General features: G+C 37.7%; 2 protein-coding genes across 4 annotated transcripts in view; both read left to right on the top strand.

Moving 5' to 3' along the window:
- Positions 1–18,446, top strand: part of LOC125683229 (deleted in malignant brain tumors 1 protein-like) — a 29,459-nt gene extending 11,013 nt beyond the window's left edge. For both annotated transcript variants that reach the window (XM_056142131.1, XM_056142132.1), the window contains 9 exons: positions 70–242; positions 506–659; positions 1,244–1,413; positions 5,825–5,978; positions 10,606–10,775; positions 10,925–11,007; positions 12,574–12,642; positions 14,188–14,353; positions 18,238–18,446. In XM_056142131.1, the coding sequence (XP_055998106.1) occupies positions 70–242; positions 506–659; positions 1,244–1,413; positions 5,825–5,978; positions 10,606–10,775; positions 10,925–11,007; positions 12,574–12,642; positions 14,188–14,353; positions 18,238–18,356 (1,258 nt within the window). In that variant the 3' untranslated portion in view covers positions 18,357–18,446. The remainder of the gene's footprint in view (positions 1–69; positions 243–505; positions 660–1,243; positions 1,414–5,824; positions 5,979–10,605; positions 10,776–10,924; positions 11,008–12,573; positions 12,643–14,187; positions 14,354–18,237) is intronic.
- A 355-nt stretch (positions 18,447–18,801) lies between these two features.
- Positions 18,802–23,806, top strand: LOC125683230 (serine/arginine repetitive matrix protein 1-like). Of its 2 annotated transcripts, XM_048924168.2 has the most exons (3): positions 18,802–19,102; positions 19,412–21,450; positions 22,820–23,806. In XM_048924168.2, the coding sequence occupies exons 2-3, from the start codon at positions 19,420–19,422 to the stop codon at positions 22,871–22,873; spliced, it is 2,085 nt and encodes a 694-aa protein (XP_048780125.2). In that variant the 5' UTR covers positions 18,802–19,102; positions 19,412–19,419; the 3' UTR covers positions 22,874–23,806. The 2 variants fall into 2 exon arrangements, with proteins under 2 accessions (XP_048780125.2, XP_048780124.2); XM_048924167.2 differs by having other exon boundaries at positions 19,412–23,806.
- The last annotated feature ends 1,610 nt before the right edge of the window (positions 23,807–25,416 follow it).

The following is a 25,416-nucleotide window of genomic DNA, read 5'->3' as shown; positions in this document are numbered from 1 at the left end:
TAAACATGACTTTGTTTAGTCTATGAAATAATACGATGGATATCAACTCAACTACTAAAATCATTGTAGCGGTACAGCGGTGGGATTAGGCAGTGCACAATTTGGAGCCGGGTCCGGTCCAATTTTCCTCGATGACGTCACGTGCAATGGAGATGAAGATTCCATCACGATGTGTGCATTTGCAGGGTACGGCCAGAGCGACTGTGACCACAATGAAGACGCAAGTGTCATTTGTGACGCAGGTACATTCTGAAATAATCTATTACAATGGAAATCACTTAGGTGCAGTTTGTAACTAATTGTTTTGGTACTCTTCCTCACTTTTCTGAAGTTTCGGTCTTCTAAAATTTCTCAAGATTCTACCTGGCCCGAGCACACCTTTATTCGTCTATGCATTATTTGATGTACATGTATAAGGAATATGTATTGCACTAACACTTATATCTACTTTCAAAAATGTGAAAACAATTGAGCATGGCTGACTTGTATTTCGAAAACTCTGCAGTTCATCAAAATGTAAGCGCAAGGCTTGTCAACGGTAAAGTTCCGAATGAGGGCCGCGTGGAAGTTCTCTACCAAGGTCGTTGGGGAACAGTCTGTGACGATCGATTTGACTCAACAAATGCCAAAGTAGTATGCAGGATGCTGGGGTTTGCCACGTAGGTTATAGTATGATTTTAAGTTTATAGTACACTATATATATACACACGGAAAATGTTTTAAATTAAGTGTAAGATTGTAATCTTTTAATAACACTTATGAAATAGTCTCCAACGCCCACTTTTTTTAGTTCCATTTTCAATTTTAAGACAAGACCTTGAAAATTATGTGAAATTTTAGAAATTGACGTAATGTCATCACTCCTAATATATCGTCTTAAACTCTCAAATTTTATAATATGAACTTTTTCGTATATTAGAACACTGTAACTCAATAACAAACATTGCGACCCCAGTTTGTCTTTTTAGTTTCCTAATTCTCCTTCAAAGTAGAAATTAAGCATACACTTCCCACAGAATTGACATTACTCCAAATGTCAGGTGTGAACCTCTTTAATTAAACATTTATAATTACAAAAATAACCCTTACTATATAACTAAAATGAAACATTTATACACCCGTTTTATAACAGAATCAAGTGACAACAATCAGCCAATTACAGGCTTTTTAATGATATAATAACTACACTTGTTGTATGCGTGTTGTCTTCAGAGCATACTTTTCTATGTCTGATTACTTGCAGTGGAAACGCCGAGGCAGTGACAGGGGGCCGATTTGGATCAGGTTCCGGACCTATCTGGCTGGACAACGTCGACTGCAATGGAAGGGAGAACACGATAGAAGCGTGCCGTCATCAGGTATGGGGGTCCAACAACTGCGACCACTCTGAGGATGTAGGAGTACGCTGTGGCAGTGAGTACAACGTATAGCAATGGGATACAGCTCCGTGTTACAGTACCGTGTTACAGGATCGTGTTATACATATATCACAGTGTTACAGTACCGTGTTACAAAACCGTGTTATAGCATCGTGTTATAAATATAGCACAGTGTTACAGTACCGTGTCATAGAACAGTGTCACATTACCATGTTATAGCTCCGTGTTGCAGCACCGTGTTACATTACCGCGTTACAGTACAGTGTTACAGCACCGTGTTATAAATCCGTGTTACATTACCGTGTTACAGCATTGTGTTACAGTACCGTGTTATAACATAGTGTTACAGTACCGTGTTATAGCACAGTGTTACAGCACCGCGTTGCAACTTCGTGTTACATCAGGTGTGAATGTCACGGGTCCTCGGAGATGACCTTAAAAACGGGATGTCCCGTGTCACAGAAGGTGTGGCACGCTATAGAACCTTCTCTGCTCAATGGCCGTAAGCGTCAAGCAAAGGTCTAAATTTGAAGCCCTTCACCGGTCTTGGTCACGTCTCCATATGAGTGAAAAATTCTCGAGAGACGTTAAGCAAGATACAATCAATCAATCGTTTTACAACACCCTATTACAGCACCGCGTTGCAGCACCGTGTTACAACACCACGTTAGAACACCGTGTTAGAACAACATGTTACAAAATCGTGTCAAAGCACCGTGTTACATTATGGAGGCACATCACTTCGTCACAACACTGTGTTTTATCACTGCGTTACATCACCGTGTTACAGCAAGCATCGTGTTACAAGACTATGACGCCAAGTACTTCGTTTGAGCATTGTGTTACAGCACCATGTTTCAGCATGATTCAGTCTGGGGTGTCGGACTATATAACGTGGTACAGATCCAGGCTGCTTCTTGAATCTAATTGATAATCCTATAAAGCACCAAACTGCCTTATGAGTCTGACTTACATTAATATTATAAAGCACCAGACTGCCTTTTGAGTCTGACTATAAAGCACCAGACTGTCTTTTGAGTCTGACTTACAATAATATTATAAAGCACCAGACTGCCTTTTGAGTCTGACTATAAAGCACCAGACTGTCTTTTGAGTCTGACTTACAATAATATTATAAAGAACCAGACTGTCTTTTGAGTCTGACTATAAAGCACCAGACTGTCTTTTGAGTCTGACTTACAATAATATTATAAAGAACCAGACTGTCTTTTGAGTCTGACTTACAATAATATTATAAAGCACCAGACTGTCTTTTGAGTCTGACTTACAATAATATTATAAAGCACCAGACTGCCTTTTGAGTCTGACTTACAATATTATTATAAAGCACCAGACTGCCTTATGAGTCTGACTTACAATATTATTATAAAGCACCAGACTGCCTTATGAGTCTGACTTACAATAATATTATAAAGCACCAGACTGCCTTTTGAGTCTGACTTACAATAATATTATAAAGCACCAGACTGCCTTTTGAGTCTGACTTACAATAATTTATAAAACACCAGACTGCCTTATGAGTCTGACTTACAATAATATTATAAAGCACCAGACTGTCTTTTGAGTCTGATAGTATGATATTACATAATCCGAGATTCCTCTGACTCTTACTCCGCTTTTATTGGGACATGTGCGGTGGAGATTCACAGCGAACTCCATATTGAAAAGTGGGAATTCAGTGACACCAGCTGGTGTCGCTGCTTTACCTACCTCTTACAACTTTATTTCGCGGATCTGTCTTCCAAGACGCGAGGATTCAGTTATTGTAAGATTATTTATAAACGCACAAAATTTCATCGTTTAAAACGGCAATAGCATCGTATTAATCATAATATATTTGTAGAATAATCTTTCGATAACTGAATTCTCGCGTCTTGAAAGATAGATCCGCGAAATAAAGTTGTAAGAGGTAGGTAAAACAGAGACACCAGCTGGTGTCGCTGAATGCCCACTTTTCAATATGGAGTCCCTCTGACTCTCCCCCGCACATGTCACACTTTAAAATCGGGGGGTAAGAGTAAGAGGAATCTCGGATTAAATATTACATAGCAATAATCTGATTGGTCATGAAAAAGCACCAGACTGTCTATTGAGTCTATATTTACTGCATAATCTAATGAACTGTTCTTTAAAGAAATTGAGATGTTACCATTTAACCAGAATAATTGTTTCTTGTTGCGAAGTGAAAACTTTTAAAAGTATATCAGTTAAAGCATGAAAATGGATGTTTGGAACTGCAATATGTGTCGTTAGTGTGTTATTAATGACCTCATCATCACTAGGACATTTCCACTTTCCTTATCGTACCGTATAGCGGTTTTTTCTTCGGTTAACAATTGTGGCTTATTTTAGCGGTTTGGTATCATACCGCCATTTTTTTTTCGTAAGAAAGACAACTCTGTATAGCAGTTGTTTTTATGTCAAAGGTTAATAACACTACAACGCTGATTAATTTTCATATTTGGGAACTCCATGTCCGCCAAAAGATATTCCGCTAAAAATTTTGTATACCCATGAGGTAAAAAAAAAATCGAGAATATTACACCCGCGAAAACCCCCGCTATGCGGTATTTTACCCACAGCCACCTGTGGTGTGGATGGCGTGTACATAGATCTTATGCACATACATGTACACTCCCTTTTATCCAATGAAAAAACATAGATTCTGAACTTATGATTTATCCAAAATGTGTGATTTCCCCACGGATCACCCTCAGAAATTGATTTGCATAGCCAATTTCTATTTCCTGTAAGCTTTTAAGATGACCACTCATGAAATACTAACATATGTAAAAGTGTGCAACTAAACAACGTAAATAAACAGGGGGTTACCCGTTTCGAGACCGATTCATGGGGTATAAACAACTTACCAATGAAATTTCTGCAAATATCTCGTCAGGCTATTTATAGTTCTACTTATGCCTTTCATCCAAATCATATGCCCTCATTTTTATATGTCGTATTCTGTCGTTTATTTCACCGGACCCGAGCTTTTCCGTCCATTGGTAGCTTTAAAGGACGACATGACATTTTTGTCGTGTTATCTGATTGGCTCTTCGATCTTCCGATGACCTTGGCCTTTTTCCTAGCAATGAACAAAATATACGAAAGAGCTTTTTAAAATTTGTAAAAGACGCGTTTTTAAAACGAAATTGAGTAAAAGAAATGTCAACCTTGATTATTTCATGGTTGTTTGTTTGTTTGATTGATTGGTTTACATCTCATCGAGAATTTTTCACTCATATTGAGACGTCACGAGCTGTAGGTGAAGAACCATAAACGTAGACGTATGTTTAGTGTTTACGGCCGTAGCAGTGAGAGTTCATTAACGGGCCAACGCATGCCGCAACACGGGATCTCCTTTTTAAAGGTCATATCCGAAAGATTGATTGATTGTATGTTGTTTAACGGAACGCTCGAGAATATTTCACTCATATGGAGACGTCACTAATGCCGATGAAGGGCTGCAAAATTTAGGTCTATGCTTGACGCGTACGGTCTTTGAGCAGGGAGGGATCTTTATTGTGTCACGCCACCTGTGATACGAGGCCTCGGTTTTTACGGTCTCATTCGAAGGACCACCCCATTTAGTCGTCTCTTACAACAAGCAAGGGGTAGTGAGGATCTATTCTAATCCAGATTCCCATGGGATGTTTGGCGAAGGAGCAATTTATGTTTACGTCTTAGGTTTGATGAGGCCATGGCACGAGCGGGGCTCGAACTATCGACCTCACGGTTACAAAGCGAACGCTCTACCACTGAACTACCGCCACCGGTAAAAAGCTAGTTTTGATACATAACTTTGTAGAATTAATTATTTGAGGATGATAATCAATCGAAATTAATTAAGCTAAAATACTTATATCTTAAGTATGCAACTTTTTGTAGAAAGACGACGCGAGCCAATCAGATAACACGAAAAAAAAAAAGTGATGTCGCGACCTTCGTGTAAGGCTGTCAATGGACGGAAAAGCTCATGTCCGGTGAAATAAACGACAGAATATGACATAAGTAGAGTTGTATTAGCCTGACGAGATATTCGCAGAAATTCCTTCACTAAAGTTGATTATGTCCCCTGAATAAGTCTCGCAGCGGGTAGCCCATGTTTGTTTACAATAATTTGTTGTGCACCTTTAATTACATCTATTAGAATCTCAGTGGTCATATCAACGCTTACAGAAAGTAGAAACTGGCTAATATGCAGAACGCTTACAGAAAGTAGAAACTGGCTAATATACAGAACGCTTACAGAAAGTAGAAACTGGCTAATAGGCAGAACGCTTATGAGGGGCTATGACTATAAGATCTATGTACATGCCATCCATACTTCATGTGCCTGTGATTTTACTCACAAAGGAAAGAGTGGATATTATATAGCATTTGTATTTGACCCTAGTTGTCCACTGCGATATATTTTGAACTAGGCACCATAGAAAGCCCGGTTCGTCTTGCGGGTGGATCTACTCCGTATGAGGGGCGTTTGGAGATTTTCCACCAGGGTAGATGGGGCACCGTGTGCAACACTGGGTTCGATACAAACGCAGCCAAAATCATCTGTAACAGTATTGGATATCCTAGGTAACTGTAGCCAAAATCATCTGTAACAGTATTGAATACCCTATGTAACTTGCCAAAATTATCTGTAACAGTATTTGTTACCCTAAGTAACTAGCCAAAATCATCTGTAACAGTATTGGATACCCTATGTAACTTTCCAAAATTATCTGTAACAATATTTGTTACCCTAAGTAACTAGCCAAAATCATCTGTAACAGTATTGGATATCCTAGGTAACTGTAGCCAAAATCATCTGTTACAGTATTGGTTACCCTAGGTAACTGTAGCCAAATTCATCTGTAACAGTATTGGTTACCCTAGGTAACTGTAGCCAAAATCATCTGTAGGAGTATTGGATATCCTAGGTAACTGTAGTCAAAATCATCTGTTACAGTATTGGTTACCCTAGGTAACTGTAGCCAAAATCATCTGTAACAGTATTGGTTACCCTAGGTAACTGTAGCCAAAATCATCTGTAACAGTATTAGATATCCTAGTTAACTGTAGCCAAAATCATCTGTAACAGTATTGGATATCCTAGGTAACTTTAGTCAAAATCATCTGTAACAGTATTGGTTACCCTAGGTAACTGTAGCCAAAATCATCTGTAACAGTATTAGATATCCTAGGTAACTGTAGCCAAAATCATCTGTAACAGTATTAGATATCCTAGGTAACTGTAGCCAAAATTATTTGTAACAGTATTGGATATCCTAGGTAACTGTAGCCAAAATTATCTTTAACAGCATTGGTTACCCTAAGTAACTAGCCAAAATCATCTGTAACAGTATTGGTTACCTTAGGTAACTGTAGCCAAAATCATCTGTAACAGTATTGGATATCCTAGGTAACTGTAGCCAAAATCATCTGTTACAATATTAGATATCCTAGGTAACTGTAGCCAAAATCATCTGTAACAGTATTGGATATCCTAGGTAACTGTAACCAAAATCATCTGTAACAGTATTGGATATCCTAGGTAACTGTAGCCAAAATTATCCGTAACAGTATTGGATATCCTAGGTAACTGTAACCAAAATCATCTGTAACAGTATTGGATATCCTAGGTAACTGTAGCCAAAATTATCTGTAACAGTATTGGATATCCTAGGTAACTGTAACCAAAATCATCTGTAACAGTATTGGATATCCTAGGTAACTGTAGCCAAAATCATCTGTTACAATATTAGATATCCTAGGTAACTGTAGTCAAAATCATCTGTAACAGTATTGGATATCCTAGGTAACTGTAGCCAAAATCATCTGTTACAATATTAGATATCCTAGGTAACTGTAACCAAAATCATCTGGAACAGTATTGTATATCCTAGGTAACTGTAACCAAAATCATCTGTAACAGTATTGGATATCCTAGGTAACTGTAGCCAAAATCATCTGTTACAATATTAGATATCTTAGGTAACTGTAACCAAAATCATCTGTAACAGTATTGGATATCCTAGGTAACTGTAGCCAAAATCATCTGTTACAATATTAGATATCCTAGGTAACTGTAACCAAAATCATCTGGAACAGTATTGGTTACCCTAGGTAACTGTAGCCAAAATCATCTGTAACAGTATTAGATATCCTAGATAACTGTAGCCAAAATCATCTGTAACAGTATTGGTTACCCTAGGTAACTGTAGCCAAAATCATCTGTAACAGTATTGGATATCCTAGGTAACTAGCCAAAATCATCTGTAACAGTATTTGTTACCCTAAGTAACTAGCCTAAATTATCTGTAACAGTATTGGATATCCTAGGTAACTGTAGCCAAAATCATCTGTAACAGTATTGGATATCCTAGGTAACTGTAACCAAAATCATCTGGAACAGTATTGGATATCCTAGGTAACTGTAACCAAAATCATCTGGAACAGTATTGGATATCCTAGGTAACTGTAGCCAAAATCATCTGTAACAGTATTGGATATCCTAGGTAACTGTAACCAAAATCATCTGGAACAGTATTGGATATCCTAGGTAACTGTAACCAAAATCATCTGGAACAGTATTGGATATCCTAGGTAACTGTAGCCAAAATCATCTGTAACAGTATTGGATATCCTAGGTAACTGTAGACCTACGGTTGTTGTTTTTTTTATCTCTGGTATTATGTTTATGTTTAAAGTGGATATTTTGGGTAATGATATGTACATTACACTAGATATGTTTATACATGTATTCACATATGATAGCTATAGGTATTTATATCTTTATTTACTTAGGATATCCTAGGTAAAATATCTATAAATATAATAGATATCCCAGGTAATGATATTTATGTTAAATATTCCAGGTAATGATATATATTTATACTGGATTCCCCAGGTAATGATATTTCTATATTCAGATTAGATATCCTAGGTAATGATATCTATGTGGGATATTCCAGGCAATAATATTTACATTCGGTATCAAATATACCCAATATATATATATATATATATATATATATATATATATATATATATATATATATATATATATATATACATCGTATTTCTTACAAAATATTTGATAATAGTTGTGGTTACATGGAGCATACTAGGTAATTGTTATTCATATCTGAATTGTATTTACATTAGATATCCCAAGTAATGAATTGTATTTATATTAGATATCCCAAGTAACGAATTATATTTACATTAGATATCCCAAGTAATGAATTATATTTACATTAGATATCCCAAGTAATGAATTATATTTACGTTAGATATCCCAAGTAATGAATTATATTTACATTAGATATCCCAAGTAATGAATTATATTTACGTTAGATATCCCAAGTAATGAATTATATTTACGTTGAATATCCTAGGTAATGATGTATATTCTACACGTGGATATTCATTGTTGTGTAAACTTAACAGATACTCGATATTTTCATTTTGAGTTTTTCTTTGTGTTCATGGTTCGTGTTTGTGTTTGTAACAGTGAAAGCAGAAATAATTTAATTTGACATGTTTACACGCCTTTTCATTTAAGGAATGAATATATTATCTTTTCGGTGGATGGAGGGATCCACCAATAAAAAAGACGGAAAACTGCATCATTGCGCGTAGAGCGTCTTTTTTTTTTTTCGTGGAATCCCTCCATCCACCGAAAAGATAATATATTCATTCCTTATGATTTAAATATGTAAAGTATTGAGTTTGAATGATAAAACATAATATGTTTTGAGTTCAATTAAAGATTTATTCTTGACTACATTATATGACGCTTCGAAATTGGCGGAGTAATTTATGAAAACATCAACTGAAAATCGGAAATGGCGGCTTCCACGAACTGTTTACTTTTGACTCATAAACGGGTTCCCTATGAACTGAAAGGTGCAGCTTTGAAAGGATGAGTTAGAGATGAATCCCGTGGATTAAAAATCGCTGGAACTTTTTTGAGATCAGAGACCAGGCAAGTAGGGTTCTCTCGAGGGTTTCCAGGGGGACGAGTGAGTGTTGCAGAGGGTCTTACAAGTTTTGCTAGTGAATTACTAAGACATTGCTTTTGATGGTTACTGCAATCCCTGTTATAACTGCATATGGACGTCTCGTTCCGGTGCCCACTCATGAACATAATATGTCGGAGTTCAAAACCATCGTCGTTAAGGGTTTGAATTGCAGTCGCTCTGAGACTCTGGTCTCTGATCGCATGACACATGCACATGTCCCACGCTTACCGTTCGTACCGACATCGAACATTGAGGTGAATGCCAGTTCCACTCAAAAAAGTTCCAGCAATTTTCTATCCACAGGATTCATCTCTAACTCATCCTTTCAAAGCTGCACCTTTCAGTTCACAGGGAACCCGTTTGTGAGTCAAAAGTAAACAGTTCGTGGGAGCCGCCATTTCCGATTTTCAGTTGATGTTTTCATAAATTACTCCGCCAATTTCGAAGCGTTTTTCAAGAATAAATCTTTAATTGAACTCAAATCATATTATGTTTTATCATTCAAACTCAATGCTTTACATATTTACATGTAAATGATAAGGAATCAATATATTATCTTTTCGGTGGATGGAGGGATTTCACGAAAGAAAAAAAGACGGAAAACTTTGCATCATGCGCTACGCGCAATGATGCAGTTTTCCGTCTTTTTATTGGTGGATCCCTCCATCCACCGAAAAGATAATATATTCATTCCTTAAATCCTTTGTTCCCTACAGACTTTTATACGGTTCAACGATCTTAAAGTATGCTCCTTAGCTATGCATTACAGTTCAGACAATGGAGTTCATTTTTGAAAGTACATGAGGGTATGAATTGCGACGCACCATGTCAGCATACTTTGTTACGCGTGTTAACTCTTCATGAAAAGTGTGCTGGCGTGAAGCCCTGTAGTTCATACCCTCACGTATATTCAAAAATGAATTTTTAATACTCGCATTTTACTTTCCTTTATGTTGGAATTCCCTGTCGTTAAAAGACACACTGTATTTATTAAGATCCACTCGCACGTTGTTCATAACTACAGCACATTCATTAGGAAACGGCTATCATTTCCATTTGTTAAGATATCAATGACAAAAACATTGGAAATATAAATATTGCAATTTATTGAAGCTTCAATATAACGTTACGCAATTGTACATGCAGCATTAATTAAGTTGTAAGGAATGACAAGAACCTGGTGTATTTCTTTTAAGTGACAACCCCACTGTGATGTCCGCTACAAGCTTTGGGACTCCCCCTACCTCTATATGGCTGGACAGAGTGAGGTGCATGGGTAACGAGACGGCCATTGACGTCTGTACACACAATAGGTTTGGTGTGAATTCCTGTACCCACGACAAGGATGTCGCTATTATGTGTAGAGGTAAATTCACCTGTTGTAATCAACTTTTTCCCGCTAGTTTAACGATTTCGAAATGCATATTATCACTAAGGATGATTAACTTTCCTGTCAGGTTTTGAAGCATATTTCGTTTGTCGCAACAGTGTTCACTTATTCATTTTCATTTGCAGCACATGGTATAAAGTGTTACCATTGTGACGGTCTGGCAGACCCGATCACGTGTAACGAAGCAATTCAGTGTGCTGCAGGGGAGGTAAGTCTGGTCAGGATCAGATTGAAGAAATTAATCTGTGTGTTATTGGTGCAGGGTGAAGATAACGAACAGTGATCAATCCCATAACTCCTATAAGCAATACAAAATAGATATTTGGGCAAACACGGACCCCTGGACACACCAGTCCAGAGGTGGGATCAGGTGCCTAGGAGCAGTAAGCATCCCCTGTTGACCGGTCACACCCGCCGTGAATCAAACGGTACCAGATTTTGTCACCCTTCTCAGTTTTCTATCGCTCCAGGGAAGATATATTTTGTTTGTTCGTCCTGTTTTGTCAGTCTGCCAATGTGTAATGGTCCGTGTGTCTATTAGTCTTCCCGTCCATACTTGTCCTTCTATAGTTTTTATTAGTACAGTATCTCCTGCAGTTCATTGGAATTGGAATGATTCAATGGGTCCATCCGTCCTTCTGTTCTTTTTCTGGCCTCTGATCTTCGTCATCTTCGGGCATATCACTATGGCGGACATGTGACTTACAGTCTGTTCAGCTCTTTTTTCCACCATTACCATTTTTGCTTTATAGGGCGATTGTTTCAGATTACTTAATACAAACTGTCGTTAGGTCGAATGATGTCTTACGTGTCCCATACCAATTGTAAAGCCGTTCTTTACATACTGATTTTTACTAGGGATTACTTCATTTAGATGGTCAAGAGAGAGGGATCACGGTGAATTTGACCGGTCAACAGGGATGCTTAAATCTCCAAGGCACCTGATCCCACCTCTAGTGTGTCCAGGGGTCCATGCTCGTGCTATTAAATCTTTACAGGAGTTATTGAGATTGATCACTGTTCACGGAGTGAGCGTGTAATCCATTGAAATGGCAAAAATTGATAATTGTTAACACATTTATTGCAAAAATGTCTATGTAACAAACAACTGTTTATCTATTATAGGGAAAAATAGTGCAAATCATATAAAATTTATTTATTCGCAATTAACAGTGCGTAGTTTATTGAATGTGTATTTGTGATTGGTTGATGATGCACCTTGGGAGTCCCTATCCAGCAGTAATATTTATAACAATCTAGCTCTTTTGCCCACCTGCCACACAAGAAAGCAAACAACATGTTGGTTGCAATATACAGGTGTACATGTTTATACTATGTGTCGGAAATGTACACTTTGTGAGTGCAACGAATGAATTGGAATGGAGGTTAGAACGAATAGAAAATAAGTGTATATACATTGTATTTAAGGGTACCAAATTGAAGCTAACATTTGGCAGAATGTCAGTTGGTATCCATTTGATATGTATCCATCTATCGTAGCATAAAATATAATAACACGGAGAAACAAAACATTCCCTTCTTTGGTTCTTCCTAAATATGAGCATGATCTATAACGACGTCGATGACACACCTACATCGTAACCATGTTATATGATAGTATTGATACTGAAACTTGAATCTTTCATATGAAACATTTCTCCCAAATTGCACAGATGACGAACACTTTATCGTTTTACTATCACCTATCGCACGGAATAATATTCCATCGTTCTCTGTTAGTTCGTGACGAATTATTTTCTACTCTCGCATGCAGGTGTGTGAAGAGGCAGCGTACATCGCCAACGGACAGACCAGATTCTCACTGACGTGTCAAAGTAAACTGGTTAGTTCAATATCATAATTCTGTATTGATATTGGGGTTTATGTATACAGCAAGGCATTTCAAAGACCAGTTTATCTATTGTAGAAGGGGAAAACCTCAAGGTTTTTTTTTAATTTTAAGACATTTACAAAAATCAGGTGTTTTTGATTTTACTAATATATTTACAAAACTCAGGGACTTTTTCGCAAAGTTGAAGCCATAAATTAGTGAATGTTATTGAATATGTCCTTCTGTAATCCAATATCTTGTTTAAAAGAGAAAGATAACTCTGAATTGAAAAGGGATTCAAGCGTATTAAGATGTGAAAATACATGTTATACTTAACTGTATAATTAATATCCTCAGATAAATGATTACCGTCAGTAGCTTAAAGGGGCATGAACATGAACGGTTTGGACTAAAGATTTTCAAATTGTATTTTGCCATTTTCATTGTTTACAATACTTAACTAAGGTATTTCTAATGGTCAGCAAAAATTTGAATGTCAGATGGTGAGTTACAAATGAGATACAGTACACGCAATTCTTTGTTATGTAAACAAGGCTCGTGCCATGTTTTTGTTTACATATAGATTGTTTAATAGAAAATATCATGTTTAAAACAAAATAAGATGTGATGAATACTGGAAACTGTTTAATTGTGTTCAGTATAAACGTGTAAAATACAAACATCTACTGTAAATGAAACGTTTACTAGTATATTAAACCTATGTACATGTAAGCAAAACATGACACGAGTTTTGTTTACATAACAAAGAATTGCGTGTGCTGTATCTCATTTGTAACCCACCAACTGACATTCAAATTTTTGCTGACCATAGAAATACCTTAGTCAATCATTGTTAACGTTATAAATGGAAAAATAAAATTTGAAAAATTTCAGGTTAATTCGTGTCCATGTCTCTTAAAGGCTTCACTGGGGACATTCTTTATTAAAGTTAAATTCTCGTCTTATCAAAGACGCTGGAAATTACATGTAAGCGTTGCCCTGAAAGAATATATTGCTTAACTGCTTTTCACAAACCATTTTGTGTGTATTGGATAAAATTTTGATATTTTGGATAGAATACAATTGTTTTTAGGATTTAGAATTTCTGGAGAGAACCACAGTGTGGGCTGTAGTTTTACCTAGTTTGGTTATTTACCGTTTAGTTGTTCTACGCTAAGGGGTGGTTGAATTATTGCTTATTAAAAGTTCCAATCACCGTATTGCTATATTGCTATTGCCCAATGCAAAAAAGGTCCACATAATTCAATATAAACGTATTTTCAGGAAGTAATGCTCTTCTACATGTAAAATGTAATGAAAATTATCATGTCTTTGTCTATGCGTAAATAGTATGTATACCGTGAGAATAGTGTTAGCTATTCGGTGATCATGAAATCAAAACGCCCAAAGAAAGCCATGAAATAACACCATGACACTCCCATTTTACAGTATCAATGCTAACGTTTAGTTTTAAACCGCGGCATTGTGAATTTTTACAATTTGTTTTTATACTTCACATATCCCATTCTTTCTTGATAACGTGTCTCACCGTTTCAGGTATGTGACGCATTACTTGGTAACGTGATTGGAAAGCGTGACGTCGTTAAGCGCCAGGGTCAGACAGTCCAGGTCAAATGTTGTGACACGCCCCTGTGTAACCGTAACTTAATCGACAAATCTTCCGTCCATGGAGGTCATGGTTCCCACGGACACGTCAGCACAGGTAACTAAGTCTAACTACACAAGTAATTGGTATAGGTTTATAGAGTATATCGGTTAACTACTGATTTCTGATTGAACAGGTCACTGATGTAGGTTTATATCGGTTAACTAATAGATCACTGACATAGGTTTATATTGGTTAACTACTGATTTCGGATTGAACAGGCCACTGATATAGGTTTATATCGGTTAACTAATAGATCACTGACATAGGTTTATATCGGTTAACTACTGATTTCTGATTGAACAGGTCACTGATATAGGTTTATATCGGTTAACTACATGTACATACTGATTTCTGATTAGACAGGCCACTGATATAGGTTTATATCGGTTAACTAATAGATCACTGATATAGGTTTATATCGGTTAACTAATAGATCACTGACATAGGTTTATATCGGTTAACTACATGTACATAACTAATAGATCACTGACATAGGTTTATATTGGTTAACTACTGATTTCGGATTGAATAGATCACTGATATAGGTTTATATCGGTTAACTACTGATATACATGTAGGTTTCTGATTTGACGGTTAACCAGGAATAGGCATTATGAAGGTGTATAGAAGCTATCTTAAAATTAGTGATTTCTGATTGGACGGATCACCAGTATAATTATATAGAAGTTTATTTGTTCCCTAGTGATTTCTGGTTGAACGGGTCACCAGTGTAATTTTACAGACGTTTATTTGTTCCCTAGTGATTTCTGATTGGACGGGTCACCAGTGAAATTTTACAGACGTTTATTGGTTCCCTAGTGATTTCTGATTGGACGGGTCACCAGTGTAATTTTACAGACGTTTATTGGTTACCTAGTGCTTTCTGATTGAACGGGTCACCAGTGTAATTTTATAGACGTTTATTGGTTCCCTAGTGATTTCTGATTGGACGGGTCACCAATAGAGGCTTAGGAAATCAGTTAACTACCAGTGCAGTGTTGCCTGTACAGGACACCATATCAACCGTTACGTAGGTTTGTACATGTACCGTACAAATTTATACAGACTACAGGTATCTTCGGTGATACTTGATTCTTGTAAGTGACTGTAAGATATACATGTATGTAATGTAATGAATTTTATAATTATCTGCATAAGACATTATCTGGTTACTGGGAAGTACAGTAATGACGACTTCTGCAGGACGTTTACGATACTGTATTAACGACTTATACTCAGTAGTGATAAATACCTCCAGGGAACTGTAATACGGATGTATATTTAATTGCTGTTATAAAATTTAGAAATTCATTTCAAAATTAAGGATTATCTCCCTCATGCATAGCTCTTATCCTTGGATGAATTTGGCTCCACTTTTTTGGCACGCTGTTTTGGCTATATTTAGCTCTAAAACTTCATATTTATTTCGGATTTCAAACATTTCGGTTGAGCATCACTGAAGAGACATTATTTGTCGAAATGCGCATCTGGTGCATCAAAATTGGTACCGTCTAAGTTTTACATTATGACCCCTGGGTCGAGGCCTCTGCTGGTGGACTGTTAGTCCCCGAGGGTCTCTACAGCCCAGTAGCTAAGTACTTCGTTACTAGCTTGAAAATACGGATGTATATTTAATTGCTGTTATAAAATTTAGAAATTCATTTCAAAATTAAGGATTATCTTCCTCATGCATAGTTCTTATCCTTGGACGAATTTGGCTCCACTTTTTTGGCACGCTGTTTTTGGCTATATTTAGCTCTAAAACTTCATAGTTATTTCGGATTTCAAACATTTCGGTTGAGCATCACTGAAGAGACATTATTTGTCGAAATGCGCATCTGGTGCATCAAAATTGGTACCGTATAAGTTTTACATTCAATTCATTAGGAACGGGTTCCTATCCGGGGTGGAGTTGATTTTGGGCAAATTCGATTGATTGTGAGATATCAGGTGTCTAAATCTACCCCTACCACACAAACGATAGAACGCAGTGAGTTAGAGACATAGACTCTAAAAGAAATAACGAATAGATTCATGGGTTAAGTCCATTGTCTACATATAATTTCAATGTTATTTATTACAATTGTTTTGATTGGACAAAAATAAAGCTGAACAAGAGTTTATACATCAATAAGCCCGAGAACGCGATGTATTCATACACGCCTGAAAACAAATAACATAGTGCAGGGAAACTATTCAAAATTTTGCAATTGTTATTAAAGTGAATGAATTGGAATTATAAGAATCAAACATTCTTTTTGAAGAATTTATCGATGTGTAAACTCCGGACATTTTACTCACAAACTTAACATAAAAGTGCTTCACACTTTTATTCAGTTTGTGAGTAAAATGTCCGGAGTTTACACATCGATAAATTCTTCAAAAAGAATGTTTAATCCTATAATATCGAAGTCCGTATAACCATTTACAAAAAAAGGGTCTAAATGCGCTGTTAACCGCGGTGATATAGTCTTTAAATGACACGGGCTAGTGATTTTGTGTCATTTGGTTTTACGGGACACAAGTTGGTGATCGTGGGTGTCCCTAGGTAGAACAGACCATGGACAGGGAATGTGTATGTTCGTAGCTATATAGGTATTTCTGGACGCTGGCTGGTAATTATGTGTTCTTAGGTGTGATAGGTCATGGACTGGTGATTATGTGTTCTTAGGTGTGATAGGTCACGGACTGGTTATTATGTGTTCTTAGGTGTGATAGGTCACGGACTGGTGATTATGTGTTTTTAAGTGTGATATGACACGGGCTGGTGTGTTTTAGTATGATAGGACACGGGCTGGTGACTGTGTGTTTAGGTATAACGGGACACGGACTGGTGATTGTGCGTGTTTAGGTTTAGGTATAACAGGAAACGGTCTGCTTATTCTGTGTTTTAGGTATGATAAGACACAGGCTAGTGACTGTGTGTGTTTAGGTATGATAGGTCACGGGCTGATGATTGTATATGTTTAGGTATGATAGGACACGGACTAGTGACTGTCCGTGTTTAGGTTTAGGTATAACAGGCAACCTTCCGCCAGAGTTCGTTTGCTTACAAACCAAACAAGAACGTAAACATCAAGTTCATTACTTTACACAATGATTTGAACAGAATCTCCCTACTTTTTAATGATCTTTTGATCATTTTATGTTTAAATAAAATCCATACTTTTATATTAATGCTCTTAATGTCAATATCTTCAAACTTTTAACTACGAACTACTTCTTTAGTGTTATTTGCCTGCGTGATAATCGCGGACTCACAATATACAAATCTGTATATTGTACTGCGTCACATAGGAGAGATATATTCGTAGGTGACGTAATGAGGCCTCGACGGGGAGTATGGTATAACAGGGTACGACCTGGTGATTGTGTGTGTTTAGGTTTAGGTTTAACAGGACACGGGCTGGTGACTGTGTGTCTTTAGGTATAACAGGATACGGTCTGCTTATTATGTGTGTTTAGGTATGATATGACACGGGCTGGTGACTGTGTGTGTTTAGGGATGATAGGGCACTGACTGGTGATTGCGTGTGTTTAGGTATGATAGGGCACTGACTGGTGATTGCGTGTGTTTAGGTATGATAGGGCACTGACTGGTGATTGCGTGTGTTTAGGTATGATAGGGCACTGACTGGTGATTGCGTGTGTTTAGGTATAGCAGGACATGGGCTGGTGATTGCGTTTGTTCTTAGGTATTTCACTAATGTTGACCAATACAAGGTTTTGCCCATCGTCGGATACCCGCAGCTGATTTCCTCTTCTACTTATAATGATGAGTAAACGATGAGGTCAGTCGATGAGTATCGGACGATGGACGTTACCAAGAAATGAAGTATAACATCACCTTCAGCTTTAGATTGAAGAATTTAGATACCCGTTAGTTGTTAGACTTTATGTGCTATGGTAAGACTGTAACCCTACATTTAATGTTCCAGGCTGTCAGGATGACCCTAAGATGGACTGCAATGCTCTGGACAATATAAATATATGCGCTAATGTACAAGCGGCTAAGATTTACTGTCCCCAGCACTGTGGGCTGTGCACCGCGCCTTAGGGGTCTATGCTACGGAAAATCGGGTGTCTACTAAAAATGTCTTTGTAAAGAACGTGTTTTAATATAAACTGAATAAATGTATCTTTTTTATTTATGTGTTTCAGTACTTTTGTTATATTGATTAGTAAGAGTAGAGAGAGCAGGGAAGGGATTATTTATTTTAACCTTCATGAATGGTGTGTCACGGTATGATACAATAGAGACGTAATATATGAACTATAAACTCAAGAATATATTCGATGGTGTTGAATGAATTTCATTACTTAGTGTACTGATTTCAACTCGGATGACGCGTAGCCCAATTTATCGGAATGAAGTTCTTATAAATGTAAAAAATAAATCTTTAATTAGATTATTAAAGAAAGGGCTTCAACCGATATCCCACAAAACAAGCATGGCTCCGGAAAATTAAAAATAACTTTTTTGTTCCCTAGCAAGGGTAAATATTTATATGACATGATATTCCTAAACGAATGGATATTCAGAAACTTTAAAATTACCAGCGAACGGAACGAGATTGTCACGAAGAAATAAAATTGAAATCAGTGAATCAAAAGAAAAGATTGTGACAGGAATTTAAATTTCGGCATAGGAAAACAACAAAAGGGAGTCACGCTTTGAGAGTTTGATTGCCTGTGCGTGTTTGACGTCAGAAGGAGCAAAATAAATTGTTTATTTAATGGTAATGAGATATATAGGTATCTGATCCTGTTTGCAGAGAGAAATTCGTTGAGAAAGCTCGAAATGTAAGTAATACATGTACACAGTGTTAATTCAAAATAGTACAGAATCGTTTGCATGAGTTTTATATATGAGATTTTAAGTGTTTTGAGAAGAATATTTTCTGTCCGTCTTGTAATATCAATGTAGAAGAAAGTAACACAATTTGTATGTAAAAATACAAACATTCCCATTGTCGTTAATACATATCTAAACTTAGTTCCATACTGTTATTTTGCAGTTTACATACCTTTTCAGGTAACTATCAAAGTTTGCCCTCTGATAAAAGGGAATTGATTTTACTTTGTAAATGCCATGCGTAATTTTCCTTTCAGAAATACCCATGCCGGATCTTTTTAACCCTCCGGGGGAACCCGTATTTGGGACGGGACCTGACTACCAGGTCCATAAACCCATTTTCCATTCTTTCCAAATGAGGACGTACGACTCGACACACACTTACAACAAAGCGCACCAGCCACTCAAAGTGCACAACTACAACAACAGTCACACATACAACAAATTGAGGACTTACGACAACGTCCGGGAGTATGAAGTGAGAGAATACAAACCTCGCTTTTATTCAGCACCAAAGCCTCCACCTCCAAGGATTGACACTCCCCTTCCACCGAGAGAAAAAAGACCGCGGACACCGGATTATAAGTGGGCCCAACTGTATGTGTGTTATGAAGACCCTTTAGGACCACATATTCCTGTAAAAGATTACCGCTGTCGAGACTATAAAGGACGTGATTATAAGCCTATAATGACGCAATACAAATCCCCGGAAATGGATTATTTATCTAGACGATCGACCATTTATCAAGGAAACGTAGATTATAAACTTACAAAGGAGAATTATTACCCATTCAAAAAGAGGACGGACATTCGAAAGGCACGAGAAACTTCAAAGCAAAAAGAAAAATCTGTTGCAAGTTTGAAGCATATTAGTTTCAAAGAAGAGGAACCTCAAGTTATTCCAACTCAACAAATGGAAAACCGGGAACCTTCAACGGAACAACAGCCGATCCGAGATGAATCTCCGTCCCATCCAACCCCTCTTGTGATAGCGCAAGAAAAAGAGAAAACTTTTGTGAATGAGGCCGAGAAAAATGGACCCGCCGTCGGTGCTTCCGTGATGATGGTCTCAGCAGCCACAGAAACGGATGATTTAAAGCATAAAAAGCGGTGTTCTAGATGGACACAAACAACTCCTGTCGCAAGTCCCGAACCATCAATTCGCGAAATGACTCCAGTGGAAATAGTTCCCAAAAGGATTGTCACGGATATTTCAAATCAACGGTCAGCGGAAATCCCTCCCAAAGAAGATATACCCCAACCGTCACCACTGCCAGAACCTGAGCATACTGACGATCTACAACCCCCACCGTACAATGTCGCACCTGCTGCCGTGGTTATCGGAAACGATCACATCAGACAGAGATCGCCTTCACCTCCGTCGAGAAGATCCCAGCGACGGTCACCGTCTCCTCGAAGCAGATCCCCTTCCCCGAGGCACAGATCTCCGTCACCTAGTCACAACTATAGACACTCTCCAGGCATATTGCCTTTAGCAGGATTTGCGGCTGGTGCTGTGGTTGGTGGCTCAGTTGTGGCTCCAGTGAAAAAACAGTCACCTACACCAGAAACCCCTGTGCCTCAACCTAAAGAGAATACACCTAGTCCTAAACCAGACTCTGCCCTGTCAACACATGTAGATCCAATAGCTGCAGTGGTAGTCGGTGGAGCTTTAGTAAAAGAATCGGACAATAACTCTAAACAAGATGACACACAACCCCCTCCTCCCTCATCACCATTAAAAAAATCATCGTCACCTTCTCCTGATACAAATACAGTCGCATTTATTCCATTGGTGGCGGGAGCATCACCGCAAAATCAATCCGCACATAACTCTAGTCCTGAAGAAAATAAGAGAACTCCAACACCAAAGGACATCACACCTGATGATAACATCGTGATCGCACCGGTAGCTGTGTCACACGATAAACAGCCAGCTAATCCGTCTCCTGTGAAATCTAAGACTCCCTCCCCGTCACCCTCGATATCGCTTCCGTCTCCTAGTTACAATAGTTCACCATCATCTAGTCCGAACCCCCCTGTTGTAGCAGCGGTATTGCCAGCGACTGCTGAAAATGTGGGAAAACCAGCAACGAATCCCAAAGCTTCACCAGCCAGTCCCCAAAATAATATTAGTCCTGTACAACCGGTAATAGTAGCATCTACAGAAGATGTGACAGCGAAGGATGAAAGTACTCCAGTTGGATCCTCCGCTTCACGACGTGGTCTTCCACCGGAAGTGGTGGCCGCATTAGAGGCATACGATAATGCTCACAAGAAAACGTTCAACGATCAGGTACCAGACACAAGTTCTAAAGCCTCTAGATCACGCAATCTTCCACCGGAAGTTGCAGCCAGTATAGAAGCCTACAATAGAATGCGTAGTTAGATTTTGCAAAGATCTTCTGAATGAAAGGAATCTTGATTGACATTTGGATGAATGTTTCATTTTGAATATAACATATTTTCATATTAAAGCCTAACTCAACTTTTAGTCAATGTCATCTCTTTCATGAAAAAATGATAAATATGCTTGCCTGTAATAACCACAGTAGTGCGTTTGCATGTCTTTTAGTTAGAATATTAACCTTTCAATATTCATAGTACACACCATGTTTTGAATTAATAGCTAGAAGAGATCAGTTTATGCAACTACTTATGTGATCACGCGAGTCTCAAGTAAAAGATTGAATATACATGTATTATAAGAAATAATATGTTTTGTTAAAGCACGCAGATTTGAAATTAAGATTTTAGAATAGATAATAGAATTGTTGTCGTGCCATTCGTAGTACTTCACAAACGCCAGTATGAATTCAGTGTTGGAGCACTCGCTTCATGCTGGCGACGTCTTTGGATCCAGCCCTTGGCGCTTCCTATCATTAAGGTGAAGTGGTGAGCGTTCCTTTGCCAAACGCTCATCATTAGAATAGGTATAAATCTATGTTAGTTCATCTACAGCAGGTGACGTCGATATGAAAAAAAAAAAGCTTTGGCCGGTGAACAGGTAGCAGTGTACTGTTATTCTCATTGCGGGATCAGTAAGACAATACACAAGATAATACATGTACATTATATGTGTAAATTAAAAAAATATTCGTCATGTTCAGTTCATATTGAACGTATAAAAAGGCTAAAACGATCTATGTAACTGGAAAGAGTGAAAGTGATAGATATTCTCTTTCAATCAGGCTCTGCAGCCTAACGTGTAACACTCTACAGGCGACACACGTTAGTGTCCAGTTACGTATGTAATTACAGTTTTTAATCAAAATCTCTGCAGGGCGGTGGACACTCCCTTCTATCGGAGTGTCAGCGCTTCTCCAAATCAAATACACTGGTTTTAGTTTTTTATTTTCTGCAATGACGGAAAATAAAAAGTGCAGGCATACATTTCTAATGGGAATATATCGAACGCATTTAAACCCCCTATACAGATCTGATCTTTCGACACACATTTGGAAGCCATAGAATCTCATTTCTACCACGCGTTGACATATATCAATACAACATAATGGACCAACAGTGCCGGTAAATATATCGCTCGGTTTCATTCTAAAGACATGTGAAACTGTTGCTCTTACAAATACATTCTTGCCTAATTTTTGACATCATTCGATACTAATGTTATTCCTAACAAATGCAGTGTTTGTTCTTTTTTGCAGCTTGGTGCAAATGCTGTAAACACCATAAAAAGAACCATGGCCCTAACTGTCTGAAGTCTACCATAGTCGATGTAGTGTGGTCCACTGGTCTAAAGATCAGAAACATGTTCTCATTCTTTTGAAACGTTTCACTAGTGTGTTCGGTACAGGTGTGTGAATGTTGATGTGCACATCTGTGATTCTGCATGCATTCATATTGTTGCCATTAATACTTCAGTTTAGTACATGGCTGCCCCCCCCCCCCATTTTTTCACGTCAATTTCCGTCATTTATACATGCAAAATTAGGTATTTTTTACATTCAGATAAGAGATACCGGTTGACACCCCCCCCCACCCACCCACCCCAGCGCCCTAACGTTTTTGATACTGAAAGGATTCATTCATTTATACTTTATTTCCTCCCTTACGAGATTATAAAGAAAACATATTTACATCAATATAATTACAAATACATGCAAAAAAAACAACAACAAAAAAACCCATCATTATGTACACAATATAACCAAAAAAAAAATAGACAAGGATACACACCTCAATAGATGAGTACATATGGTAGCAGCTGTCCCTTTTAAAGCCAAGGCATATTTAATATATATGATTACTGCAGTGAGCATCTGTAGTATAGGGCTGAAGTGCTATGCGCACCAATTTAAAGTTCAGCAGACGGAATGATGTGGCATCCATCTGATTTAAAGGTGTAAATATTTGGCCACCAAGAACAAGGTACCATTCAAATTCCTAGAGCCCACAGAGTTCTGCACACTGTTCGACACGAAGCTATTATCGATGGCGTTCCACTACTGTTCTCGTGTGCTGGCGGTACTTGGACATGAACAAGACGAATGACAGAAAACATCCGTGAACGAATTTACATGCGTACCTGTGTATATTTTGCATATGAATTTGTAAAGTTCAATGTTAGCTAATTTCCAAATTGTCGCTATAGCTGAAAATATTTGTCTGAATAAATGGAAATCCAGACTGCACATCCACTGGTCTTCGTGATACAATGATACGGTATTTCTTGATATCCTTTTCCAGGATAACTTATCAGGGAAGAATCCGTTGTCAAGTCATGTGCTTAAATAATTGGTAAGATTGTATGTTTGTAAGGTTTTAATAACGTATGGAATAAAACCATATTGGACTTCTGAAAGGTTTTGCCAATAAGAAAATAATCGGGTCAAGAATATTTCCTTTGGTAGTGTTTAATGTCCATTCGACAGAGCCTGCCTAAGAACAGTAGTTTTCTTGTATCTATTTCTGCGTTGATGGGCAATACATAAAAAAAAAAGTGACTCGCATATATCGGATCTGCATAATTTTGGTAAATTCAGAGATTTAATGTTGAAAAATACAAAGGTTTTGGCGGTCTGAACAGGTCATATTATTCCAGAGTTGGCATCCATAAAGCACTGTAGGCATAACGATTGTTTTATATAAATGAGATACAGTCATTCGGTTAAGAAAATGGGATCCTATGTCAGATAGTGCAAAAAAGGATTTTCTTCCCTTTTCACAGGTTCTGCCTATATTCTTTGAGAAAGTTTGAATTTCTGGTGAATCACAATACCTACATGTAGGTAGTTATAGGATTCTTCACATGGAATCGATGCATGTCCCAGATGCCAAAGAAAGTTGTTATCCATTTTACTCCTCTTACCACGGAACTTCACCACGTACGAATTTGACGCATTATTCGAATATGCGTATGCAATATCTAACAAGTTTTGGAGGGCAATATTGGGGATAATCCAATGCAAGATATACGATGTACATGTATTTAGAGATGTACTCCTAAATACTAGAGACACTAAAGCTGTGATTGTTTAGAGCGAGTTTCACGTCTAAGTGTCAAATGTTCAGTTTACTCAGACTTTGCTGACTTGGCAAAATACGTTTTCCGGGTTCAACAGTAACTTGATGCACAACCATGATTTTTCTTTCTCCGGAGAATGAGTTTCAAAAACGAGTAAATTTTATTTGTATACATTAAGATTAATATTTGGAGTGACATCCTACACATTTTTCATTGATATCGCAGTGACATCAACTGTACCATCTTCGCTAGCCAAGGGTGACGATACACGGTGTTCCAAGAGGAACACCGTGTATCGTCACCCTTGGCTAGCGAAGATGCAACTGTACGTGCAGTTCCTAATGATAAGCAGGGTTTCTTTTTGTGTGTGTTTATTTTTTTTTTCAAATTTGGTTTTGTTTGTTAGGTGGGGGTTTTTTTTTGGGGGGGGGAGGGGGGTTGTACACATTTCACGCCTACAGTGACACGGCACTCTAATGGTAAACATTGAATAGACAATTTATGCTACATTGCATTTGGAGGACTTGAACTCGCACCCCTTATGTATTTTACTTACAGCATGTACGCACACTCGATACATGAAAATAAGTACATGGTGGGATTCATTTTCAGTTCAAAACAAAATGAGTCTTCTTCTTCGTAGATCTGATAATGATCTAAAATCATAATACTGTAAATGATCTAAGATCTTATTACGTTGAAGTTCTTGTATAAGGTAAAAAAATTGATGAGAATCACAGCAGTTCTTGGAGACATTTCCAATCATTGGCAAAATGA

This window comes from Ostrea edulis, chromosome 6 (assembly GCF_947568905.1).
Source record: "Ostrea edulis chromosome 6, xbOstEdul1.1, whole genome shotgun sequence".
Lineage (NCBI taxonomy): Eukaryota > Metazoa > Mollusca > Bivalvia > Ostreida > Ostreidae > Ostrea > Ostrea edulis.
The sequence above is the reverse complement of the archived record's forward strand: the minus strand, read 5'-3'. Positions and strand labels throughout refer to the sequence as shown.